The 12,613-nt window shown below is 33.6% G+C and overlaps 2 protein-coding genes across 2 annotated transcripts; both read right to left on the bottom strand.

The window, feature by feature from the left end:
* Positions 1 to 1,346: 1,346 nt before the first annotated feature.
* Positions 1,347 to 2,764, bottom strand: LOC139877650 (F-box/kelch-repeat protein At3g06240-like). Its single transcript, XM_071865076.1, has one exon. It carries the CDS (start codon positions 2,469 to 2,471, stop codon positions 1,425 to 1,427), a length of 1,047 nt encoding a protein of 348 aa, XP_071721177.1. The 5' UTR covers positions 2,472 to 2,764; the 3' UTR covers positions 1,347 to 1,424.
* A 1,459-nt stretch (positions 2,765 to 4,223) lies between these two features.
* Positions 4,224 to 8,322, bottom strand: LOC139877208 (probable serine/threonine-protein kinase PBL7). The gene is made up of 5 exons (XM_071864620.1): positions 8,058 to 8,322; positions 6,462 to 6,709; positions 5,861 to 6,050; positions 4,934 to 5,325; positions 4,224 to 4,711 (listed from the first exon to the last, which is right to left on the bottom strand). The coding sequence occupies exons 1-5, from the start codon at positions 8,161 to 8,163 to the stop codon at positions 4,436 to 4,438; spliced, it is 1,212 nt and encodes a 403-aa protein (XP_071720721.1). The 5' UTR covers positions 8,164 to 8,322; the 3' UTR covers positions 4,224 to 4,435.
* Positions 8,323 to 12,613: the final 4,291 nt, after the last annotated feature.

The raw sequence follows: 12,613 nt of genomic DNA, 5'->3' as shown, positions 1-12,613 counted from the left end.
AGTCATACTCAATCTCTTGTAATCGTTGGATCTTCATTTTTGTGATGAAGTATCCTTTTAACTTAATATATTACTATTTTCGTCGGGAAAAAAAAAAAAATTTTGAAGCAACTTGCAACCACTTTATACTTTAAAAAGTCAAACCATTAATACTAAACCAATTAATTATTGAACTTTTTTTTTTTTTTTTTTTTTTTTTTTTTTTGTGAAGGGCAAATTCACACACTCATTAACACGAATATTTACAACCACGAATATCTCTCAAGTGAGACTTGAACCATTAACCTATTGGTTGGAGGACCACCACGATACCGCTGGGCCAAAGGCCCTTTGGTTTCGGGATTTTGTAGGAAGCAACACACCGTATTTGAAATTATGTACGGACCAACATGCCGATTTGAAAAATCGGTTTCAAAAGGAAAATACCAAAAAAGGGTACTGCTTTCTTTCGTATATCTGTACGGTATTCGGTTTGAAAATTTGAAATTTCGGTTTCGGGATTTTCGGCACAGGTAGCGATCTCATCCGTACGTGTGTGACCCATGATCAATATGATTCAGATTTTTGCAAACCCGAAAAAAGCCCTGCAAATAATTGAAAGTGGGGATTCTGTCTTCAAATCCATGTCTAGATACTTCAGATGGCACTACCTTTTTATAAATACATTGGGTACAAACTGTTTCTCATAAATCTGACCCATAAAAACATTATAGATTACAATTATCCAAACATTAAAGACAAATTATTGATAAGTGGCAATGATCACACCATACCATAAAGAATAGTCAATTTCAAGTAATTGGTGGGCATCTTAGAGGAAATGAAACAAAGAAATAGAACACTTAACTAACATCTAAATATGAATATCATACATCTAAAAAAGCCTACCATCTGTTGGGGTACAGACAATACGCATACATTTTATTATTATATTAAGTCCTTTTATTTAGGTAACTACTTTTATAAGTAGCTTATTGGCCGGTTAATTTAGTCCGAAAGAGACAAATGACAGTTTTAGTTAAACAATGTAGTATCTCAAGGTTCTACACGCAAGATCAGGTTTTTAACAGCCATATTCACAAAACCTTCCTGTTAATAGTTACCTTTGACATTACGGGTTAGCAATACATATTCTTTATTTGGTTATGAGGGATATACTACTATTGTACCTTTACCCCAATCAGAATTCTGCAATCACAATACCAATATAAAAAGAGAGACTGCAATGATGTGCACTAAACTTTAATTTGAAAATTCATGTCTCTTTCAAATAAGAATCCAATTTAGCATTTCATACAGTCTAAAGTAAAAAAAGTGCAGTCTATTATCAAGTATCATACTCCAAAGATACATATCTATCAGAAGACATATTGCACTCATACATACATACATACTACATTACTGAACTAAAAACAAGTGTTGATCTAACAAAAACGTTCAGGTGATTCTAGGCTTTCAACATACGTACCAATAACTATGAAATCTTCATGGCACCCTTCAAATGATACACTTGTGCATCTTCTTTCATCAATATTGTATGTATAAATTTTATCCACATCACTATTGCCCACCAACATATCCTGATTACCGACTTTAGCATAAAACTCATAATCTGGCACAATTGAGTTCAAATAATGTTTCATCATACCCATAGTAACCTCATCTCCGATTTGAAAGATACAAAGTTTCTCCCACGACTCACGAACCCCATACTCCTCCATCACCCACAATTCATTTACGAATGCATGACCTGGCAACCAAACACAAGTAATAGCAGCTAATTTCTCACCAAGAGCAAATAGTTGTACACACGAATTATAAGCAAATTTAATAGATTTAGGAAACTTGATTATATGAAATTCTTCATCAGTTAAATTAAAGGCAGCAATAGCAATTCTTAAGTGTCCGCCTCCTACTATAAAGTGAAGATTATTGTTAAAGAATACCCCTGAATGCGGACTACAATAATCATGTAGTTGGTTAGGGGGGTTACGAAGATTTCTCCATGAATTGTTACGCAAACTATACACGCGTACGAATTCGGTGTCAAAATCAGAACGTGGGAGGGAGATTACTTTATAATCATCCGTAGAATAATCATAACCAAATCCATATGTATCAGTACGTCTTTTTACTGGCAGTTTCAAGGTCTTTTTTGTGGTTGGATTTACTAGATAGACAACGAGCTCTCTCTTTTCTTCTATGGCAGTGGGTTTGGCTAAAACAAGCCCGTTGGAAGACCCTAGTATAGATAAAAACGGTTCCTGTAAATTCAGGGGTTTAGCAGTTAGGGTTGAAGGTGTGGTTTGGGTGTTGAGTTGATTTATATCAACCGAATAGAGAGAAACATCACCGTGAACATGCGGACGTAAAATGAGGTGGGTAGGGTAGGGTAAGGATTGGGATTGTTTTTGCTCAACTTTTGAACAAGGGTTTTGATAAAACCGGGACTGGAAATCAAGGAGTAGCATTGTTTTGAAACAGATTTGAAACGGCCTAAGGATTTAAGTGGCAGAAAAGTAAGAATCGCTTCAATTAGGTCTGGTGGAAGGTCGATTAGGGCAGATATTGGGTTGTTTGAGCTCGAAATATTTGGGAAGAAAGGGTTTATTATTAGGGCAGTTGAGCAAAATGAAAAGAACAGATACGTGAAAATGATGATTTACTTCAATCAGAATCAATTCTGGGATGAAGAAAAAGTAGCCGTGAAAATGGAGGACTGGTATTTATTATTCCGATTAAGAAGTTGATGAAGATGCCCAAATGATAATCTGGCTAGGGTTACGATGAAGAATCTTAAGCGGAGTTCTTTCTTTTTTAAAATTTAAAAGAAAAAGAAAATCGTGGTATTACAAAATTATTTTCAGAAGCGGAGTATTTCTTTTGACTTTTTACATCAGAATTAAAAAACACGAAACTTATTGCATAGATGGTCCCTTTATGATCAGTTGAAATTTTGAAAGTGATTAAATATATTAATATATTATCCACAGATTTACTCATGTCAACATATATTTCTGCCACACCAAATGGATCACCTATGTGACCCATTATCAATTATTCAATTCTCAATATAATTATAATAATTCATATTTATGCAAACCCGAAAAAAGCTATACATAAGTATGAATCTAGCTTGAGCTGCAATGGTGGTTTCAGCTTTATGATCGACATTAGACCGCTCGTTTGCAGCTTGGTGTTTTCCTGCTCCAAGTTCATTTGAAACCACTGTTGCAAAACACCTTGTCTCGAGCCGTTGGGACGCCCGTTGTGACGGTTTGGTGACTAGCCCGTCCCGTCTCGAAGAAAACCGTCTAATATGACAGTCAGCAGTCAAAATTCGGGTCATAGCTGTAAAAAATTATGTCAAAGTCTCTCAAAATTCGGAAAAGTCAGAAAGTCGATATAATCGGTCAAATTTGTCGTATTTTAGGTTGAATTTTATGTATTATACTAACGATGATAGCGATTAAGGATACAAATTAGTCAATTAAAGTTTTTGGCTTTAAAATATGTACACGAATATACATTTATATACTTATATATTTAAAAGTCAACTTTGGTCAACGTCTGTCTAGACTCCCGTTCTGACCCCGTCTCAAACGTCTCGACCATCTCGACCCCGTCTCACGTCTTTTGCAACCTTGTTTGACACTATAGTACTACTGTAGATTAGCGGAATACGCAAGTTGTAGTTAGTTAATCAGGCGGGTCAGACAAAACTGAGAACGGGTCAACACAATAATCCAGTATGAAATTGCAACCCAAACCAAGCTTTGTAATCAAAACCAAGCAGCATGTGACGTAGGTGATCCAGAAATCATGATCCAGTTCATCTTGGTACAAAATCCAACAAAATTCTACTTTACAAAAACCACAAGAGTTTCTTTGAACAAAAATAAGATTTGTATATAATTTCATTATTCTTCTAACCTTTCTATCATAAACTAAAAAAACAATGTCAAAAAGTTTGTACTCACTACTCGTTACGATGCTATAAAAAAAAACCCCGAACGCCCTTTTCATATGAACATAAAGACAAAACTACAACACCATCTTTACATAATCCAGCAATGAGATTGCAACCGAAACCAAGCTTTGTAACCAAAACTCAGCAACATATAACGTGAATTAAGCTTCTGAATCCGGTGCTTATCATCAATGGCGTAACGCAAATTTGAGTTTGCAAGAACCTGATCTGGGCAAATTTCACCATCTTGGTATGAAATTCAACAAAATTCTACTCTACAAAAGCAACAACAGTTTTTTGAACAAAAAAAAAAAACATTTGTATATAATCTCATTATTCTTCTTCTAACCTTTTTTATCATAAATTTAAAACAACAATGTCAAAAGTTTGTACTCACTACTCGTTACAATGTATAAAAAAACATCGAACGCCTTTTCATATGAACACAAAGACAAAACTACATCTTTACACGTCGGGTTTCTTCTCATCACTAGATCTTTGTCTACGAGAGGATCTCCGAGAAGTTTGAACAGGGTTAATTGACGGGTCGTATTTTTGTGAAGCGAGATAATTGAGAGCCGTAACGATGTCAGCAACGAGCGGTCTCATATTAGGTTGTTCTTGTACACACATTGCAGCAATCGCTAACGCTTGGTATAACCCACGTACCGGATATTCACCGGCTAGCACGGGGTCCGCCATCTGCCAAAACTTTCGTCTGTCTTTAAACAACGGTCGTGCCTACACACAAAAAATCGTTCATCAAATAATCGATCAAAAAAGGTGCTATTTAAGAAAATGAGTTATGGGTCTTGGATTATGTTTAAATTATATATAAAAGGGCATTGATATATCCACCATAGCTATGTATTAATAGGTTGTACAGTACAACATTTTAATGCATAGTCTAGGGTGGATATATAAAAAATGATGGATATATCACCACCCATATAAAAAGCGTACCCATGCAACAAGATTTTGTTCGGCTGCAGGTTTTGCATTGTCGATTGCTTTTCTACCCGTAATAAGCTCCAATAATACAACTCCAAAGCTATAAATATCTGATTTAAACGTGAGTTGACCAGTCATTGCATAATCAGGAGCACAATAACCGTAAGTACCCATCACTCGAGTCGAAACGTGAGTTTTATCTCCAAGTGGGCCCACTTTAGCCAACCCGAAATCTGATAATTTGGTATGGTAATCCTCGCCTAACAAAATGTTTGATCCCTTTAAGTCTCGATATATAACAGGTGGGTTCATCTTGTCATGCAAATACTCTAACCCTCTTGCTGCACCAGCCGCAATTTTCATCCTTGTATTCCAATCGAGCCGTTTTCTATTAGGCCGAAGATCTGACATAAAGATGCAAACTTTAAAAAAAAATGACCGACCCGGATACTTAAATAATTAAAAAATAGACATTTGATCAACACAAATTGGTGGTATAGAATCTTTAATGTAGTTGACTCCCTACTTTGACTTTAAAAGTCAAACAAACTACTTCATATTTTGAAGCACATTGTTGCATTTATAACTACAGATTTAGCTATAAAGATGCAAACTTTCAGAAAAAAATGGGCGACCCACTTGCTTAAATCATAAAAAAAACAGTCATCTGATTAACACAAAATTGGTAAATTAGAATCTTTATTGTAGTTGACTCCCTACTTTGACTTTAAAAGTCAAACAACTACTTCAAATTTCAACGCATAATGTTGCATCTATAACAACTATGGATTTAGCTATAAAGCATTTTAAACTTACTGTTAACCGGATACGCACTTCAGGAAACTAGCTACTAGTTCAGCACTTGCATTGCAAAGAAAAAGATTTTTTAAACAGAAAAAAACAAAATAAATAATTTAAAAGGGTATTGGTGAATAATACCATGTAAATGGTCTTCTAATGAACCTAATGGCATATACTCATAGACCAATAATCTTTGGTCTCCTTCAGCACAATAGCCGATTAATTTCACGAGATTAGGATGATCAGCCGTGCTTAACGTCATAACTTCAACAACGAATTCCCTAATTCCTTGCACCCCTTCACGATCCAATTTCTTTATGGCAACAACCTGCAATTTTGTACCCATATATTCAATAATCATTAACAGTGGCAATATGGGCGGGTTGGGCACTTCGGCAATAGTCAAAATGGGTACTTTTAGTATGCATCAGAGTGGGTCGGACTTGAAACATACTTTTCAAGTAATTTCTTTATGAACTAATGCACTAACTTTGATTTTTAAATCAGTAATGTTAAACTCTAGATTATTGTTTAAAAAAGGTATAGAAAGTTGTATGCAAAAAAATAGACTCTGAGAGTCTTTCAATACATTTTACCCATTTTAACCATTCCCTTTAAGGCTTGATTATTTGTCTGACCTGTTTGAAATTTAACAATCCCAAATCAACCATTTCATATAATTACATGGGTCAAAGTTGCCACATCTAAAATACATCGGAAAAAGATTAATTTCACTAACCTGATCATAATCTTCCAATTTTCCTTTATAGACTTTGCCAAATCCACCCTCTCCCAAATAATAAACATGGTTAAAACTATCAGTTGCGCTCACTAATTGTGCATACGTAAACGTTTTTGCTTTGTTCATAGGGCCTCCCTCTTCAGAATGATTATTCTTCTCAACCAACTCATTTGAAACCGACGCTTGAACGCCATTTTGTGCATTTTCCTTCTTTGCTTCACTGGAACATTCGACTCTTATTGTAACTATATCACATTAACCAAACTTCAAATCATATACAAACATCAAGAATATGCATATGTGGAGATGTATACAAGAAGTCACTTAAAGCACAAAAGAATAAAATTCATCATGACTTTTCAAAATGAAGGGAATAAGATAATTACTTATATTTCAGAATTCAGATAAAAAATAAATAAAAAAGCCAATCAATAAGAGAGTCCATTTTCCATTCATCAATTAATGTTAATTAAAATGCTAATAACCGGTATCCGTATCCCAAGAGATGCACGAGCTGCATGCCCGTCACCAGGGGCGAATTTAGAGGGGGGGGAGGGGGGGCGCCCGCCCCCAGTCGATTTCGAAATTTTAGTGTAAAAATTTGGATTTTTTTCATTTTGCCCCAAACCCAAAAGCCATTTGCCCCAAAACCTACAAATTTTGCCTCAAAACCTTCAAATTTTGCCCCAAAACCTTCAAATTTTGCCCACAAACCTTCAAATTTTATCCAAAAACCTCAAAATTTTGCCTAAAAACCTCCAATTTTTGTCCCAAAAACTCCGTATTTTGCCCAAAAAAGTTGCTACGGTTTTAAAAAAAAATTTCGCCCCCGGTGAAGAAAAATCCTGCTTCCGCCACTGCCCGTCACACTGATACCATATGAAACACCGTCAAAGCTAACGTAATCGACTAACCGGATATCTTCTAATTTTAACTAAAAACCATGGAGGAAGATATTGTGTGATTACAACTTTAGGTTTACAAGGACTCACACTTTATATCTCAAAAACGTTGTGGGACTAGTTGTTACATGAAATTAATCCCTTGCCCGCATATGGTTTTTTGGATTACAAAGGGCAATACTTTAAAGTGTTCCATAGCATAAGTATATGTCAAATTACAACTTCAAATAGACTATGAACTTTTATACAATTAATTCATGATTCAATTTACAACTACCACCTGTTTATAGCTGATTTTGTTTACTAGTAATTAAATTAGTACTGTTGTCATTAATAAGCTCAACATCAAAACTCCTAAAAGCTTTTGTCACTAGATGAGGTCACTAATGACGTCAAATATTGAAGTAGAAAAATTCAACTAAACTTAACCAAATTAATACCAAAAAAAAAAAAAAAAAAAAAAAAAAAAATATTTTACTTCATAAATAAAGTTACTACCAAAAGTTAACATGATCAAACAGAAACAAATTGAACAACAAAACTTAAAAATCATGAATTATCCCTATCAAAAGAATTTAACAACATGCAGGATAAAAAGCATCAAAGTCCAAATCAAGGTGTAAAATAAAAACTATAAGGTGCAAAATTACAAATTTCAATGATCATTGATAAAGATGAAAACTTTACATACCAGAACTTTTGGGTTTTGATTGATTATTTTGGGTGATTTCAATTTTCTTGTTTTTTGAATGTTTTTTTGCAGAAGAATCTCCCCCAGCACAAAGGAAACAACCCATGCCTATATATATCTATATAGTTGTTGCTTATCGTTCTAAAAACATAAATATAAATATAAATTATAAAAAAAATTCAATATAAGTTCAAGTTTTCTGCTACAGAAAACTCAGAATTTAAACCAATTGAAATGAAGCAGCAGAGAGAGATAAATAGGAAGAGAGTTTATTGCAGGTTTTAAAGATGGAGAAACAACCAAAAGACATTTCATATTTCATTGGTTTTATAATTCAACTTAACTCCTTTTAGTTTTAAAAAGAAACTGATGAGTACTTTGAGTTTATATAAATGTGCAAAGTATACCTTTTACTATATTGTATTATCATTTCAGACCCATAAACGTTATTAAATACTAGTTGGATTAAGTATTGACAAGTTTACAATACCAAGCTAATATCAAACATACTTCCAAAATGATAGCTACCAATGATATATGTAAATTTTTTATAGTGCTTTATTAGTCACAAGTATTAAAAGTTCACTTCAAATAAACATGTGCTTATTTACAAAATATAATCTTAATAAAAATATTAAGCATGTATAGGACATAAAAATGGCTAGTACTATAAGAAGTAAATGACAATGATATAAATTTCAACGTATCAAAATTTGATGAAAATATGTATTGTTGCCATTAAATTCTATGTAAAACAATCATGATAATATTTACCTAAGGATCTGATAAATGCATCAAACTTTTACATTAAAAACTTGTAATTTACAAATTACATATGCATATTTATGTTGGTTTAATTAAAAACTTTGATGAAATTGTCATCACCCATAAAAACAAATTGATCAACTAAAACAACCAAAATGAATAATCTAATGTCAGTGTACATTAACAATATAGGGGTGTATCTTGGTAAAATTAGATAACTTTAAGGTGCAAATATTGCTTTTCTCTTAAAAAAAATAATACCACCAAAGTACCATGTGCCATTTAGTCATTTACTGGTTACCAGCATTTTACTGCCGCGTCACCAAATTAGAACTGTCGGTCAAATCGTTGACTCTTGCTACCAAGCAGTATTCCACACGTACGCGTATTTTTGTGAATCTTTACATCTAACATGGCACGTATAATCATTTTTTAAGAGAAATTAACCTTTTATATACTAAAACTCAGGTAAAATGTTGTAGAAATGTTGTAGTTTTTATTAAATCTTAATGTAGTTTTTTTCACATTACAAAAGGTCCCTCAACTTTGCATATATTCTCACAAAGATCCTTCAAGTTTACGCTTTCTAAGGGGTAAAAAATGTAAATATATAATTTAATTAAAATATAATAAACTAATTCCACCCGAATTTAATGCGGCTCCTATCTTCTCGCTGGGTGCGAGTTAAATTTTTCAGAGACCACCGTTCAACTCGGAAAAATCTTAGGAACCCAACGGGACTAACTATACGCGAAACAGACACTTCTAAAAAAAACGCTAAACACAACGACAACCTGTGTCTTTTCGCTCGGCACGAGTTAAATTTTTTCGGCGGTAGCGTCAAACTCGAAATAATTTTATGAACAAAACGATACTAACTACGTTCGAAACGGACACTTTTTAAAAAACGCTAAACACAACGACAGCCCGTATCTTCCTGCTCGACGCGAGTTAAATTTTTTCGCCAACACCATTAGGCTCGAAATAATTTTATCAACAAAACGAAACTTACTACGTTCGAACCGGAAAGATTTTACAAAACGCTAAAGACGACGACACCAACAACGACGTATAACTCATGGTCCGTTTTCCTTCTTTAAATAAAACTGCGTTAAATATCAATACGCCGACCGAAAGCCCCCGCCGCATCGCGCGGGCCAGTCCGGACTAGTTCTATACTTAAAAATTTCACAATTAGGTTAGGATGAAAGGAGTAAAAATATCGCGTTTTAATGCGGTGTGGTTTTAATGAATGTACAGTTTTGGTTGGTTAATTTGTTCGGTTAATTAAACATAAAAAATAAAAAAAAAACAATAAATAAGGGAAAAAAATGAAAAATAAAATAAATAAAACTAAGAAGGCCAAATTAAGGATGATACTTACGGATCTGGAACTGTGAATAATAGCAGATTTCATGGGAATTAGTATGTACTCCGTAACTAGTTCGGGTCCGGCCCGCGCGATGCGGTGGGGGCTTTCGGCCTCCGTATTCATATTTAACGTAGCTTTATGTATTTACAGATGGGAAAACGACCTGTGTGTTAAGCACCGTTGTCGGTGTCGTCGTCTTTAGTGTTTTATAAAATCTGTCCGGTTTGAACGTAGTTAGTTTCGTTTTGTTTTAAAATTATTTCGAGTCTGACGGTGCTGGTGAAAAAATTTAACTCGCGGCGAGCAGGAAGATATGGGCTATCGTTGTTTTTAGCGTTTTTTTTTAAAATGTCCGTTTCGAACGTACTTTTTATCGTTTTGTTCATAAAATTATTTCGAGCATGACGCTGCTGTCGAGAAAATTTAAATCGCGGCGAGCGGGAAGATACGGGCTGTCGTTGTGTTTAGCGTTTTTTAAAAGTGTCCGTTTCGAATGCAGTTAGTTTCGTTTTGTTCACAAAAATATTTCGAGTTTAACGGTGTGATTGGTGAAATTTAACTCGGAGTGAGGAGGAAGATACGGACTGTCGAAGTGAGTGGGTGTTGTTTTTATTTTAGTAGAGAGAATATACGTTTTACTCCCCTGAAGTTTGGTGTAACTTTTGTAAGTGTGTTATAGTTGAGGGAAAAAATGGAAAATTGAAGTGTGAAAGGGGGATGTGACTGTTGTCGTTTTTTGGTTGAGGAAACGACACAAAACCCAGGATATAATATAATACTAGTGAAATGACCCATGGAATCACGAGTTTGTTTAAACAAAACAGGTTTATGATAGGTATTAAGTAAACGTAAATGCTAAAGTTATTTAGTTTAATGACCCGTGGAACCACATAGCCCGACTAAGAAACTCGTCAGCTGAAGAGTTTCATCAAACACCTAAAATGCATATTTAACGATCCACATCCAATTATAAGAGATAATATTGGTTGTCATTTTATTTTAAAAGTGTAAATTAAAATATAAATGTAGAATTTGTTTCCTTCTGCCTAACTTTTATACCTTCTCGTATTCAAATCAAATTAGTTAATTAAAATTATTTAAAATAATTTAATTTTAATAATTAAAATAATTATTAATAAGATTTAATAATAATAATTAATTAATAAGATTTAATTTTAATTCAAAATTATTTAGATTAATGACATTACCCACCATGCTTAGATTTTTTTCTTTTTCTTTTTGATTTTTTCCTAACAAAGTAATTAGTCTAATGATAACATCATCATTTTAGCAATATAATAGAAACTATAGAATAGATAGATTATCATAGCATGACTTTGTCTAATTAAGTAAATAGAGATCGAGGTTAGAGATAAAATATAAATTAATATGATCAGTCAATTTCACTTGCCATATCATGATGTGAAAATATTTATATGAAACCCATGGAAACTAATGGACATTTGACTGTCGTTTAGAGTCTAAATTGAACTTCATGAAGGTTTAAAATTCATGAAATTTTGATTCTACAATTTTCATAACGTCTGACACTTTTTTTAACCTACTTATTGGTCAGATGCGCATTCCGAAGCAATCTCTCTATCCATAAAACATTGAGAGGAAGGACTTTCTCTACTCTTTAGGTGTTTCACTCTGGGTGGAGAAATGACTTCTCTAAGATAGGGAAATGATTGTCTACATCTTATCTCTTCCATAATCTACTTTTGTAAAATTGAATTTTATTGTTATTGTTTTTAAGTGAGTGTAGATATACTCTTTTGTTAATTATATGTCATCTCGTATCCAAGTCCGAAAGGATGATATACTTACCCCACTATTTAGGCATATATCATTAAATTACAAAACATGCAATAAAATACGGAGTAGTTTATTATCAATACTTCAATGTATATTTTAGTTGTACAAGAAAATAAGTACGTCCTAATTTCTTAATAACAACCCTTGAGAAATATTTTCGGGTTGTCATTAAAACAGTTATATTAGAAAAAAATCTATTGATAACCCTTGGGGTGAGGGTCCCGTGAGTTTTTCCCTTCTGTGAGAGGTCTCATCGACTAATACTTTTATGTTTTGTTGATTTATCATTGACTTATACATTGTTGTGTGGTTCTTATTGTCGTAGTGATTGATCACAAAAGTGATATGTAATTGGGGTCGATTCTAACAAACTAGTATCAGAGGTAGGTTCGTAAAGAAGAATCACATAACTGGGAGGAAGTCAAACATGTGAAGGAAAAAGAGTAAGGTTTACTATTTTATGCACATGAAAGAGAGAATTGATGTTTTGGGTTCGTTAACCATTAGATCGTTGTAAAACTTGGACTGTAAGTTCGTAAGAGGTTGTTATACGATCTTACTGTTGGGATTTGTGAATAGAGTTGTCATTTGAGTGATAGAA

Source organism: Rutidosis leptorrhynchoides, chromosome 11 (assembly GCF_046630445.1).
Source record: "Rutidosis leptorrhynchoides isolate AG116_Rl617_1_P2 chromosome 11, CSIRO_AGI_Rlap_v1, whole genome shotgun sequence".
NCBI lineage: Eukaryota > Viridiplantae > Streptophyta > Magnoliopsida > Asterales > Asteraceae > Rutidosis > Rutidosis leptorrhynchoides.
The sequence above is the reverse complement of the archived record's forward strand: the minus strand, read 5'-3'. Positions and strand labels throughout refer to the sequence as shown.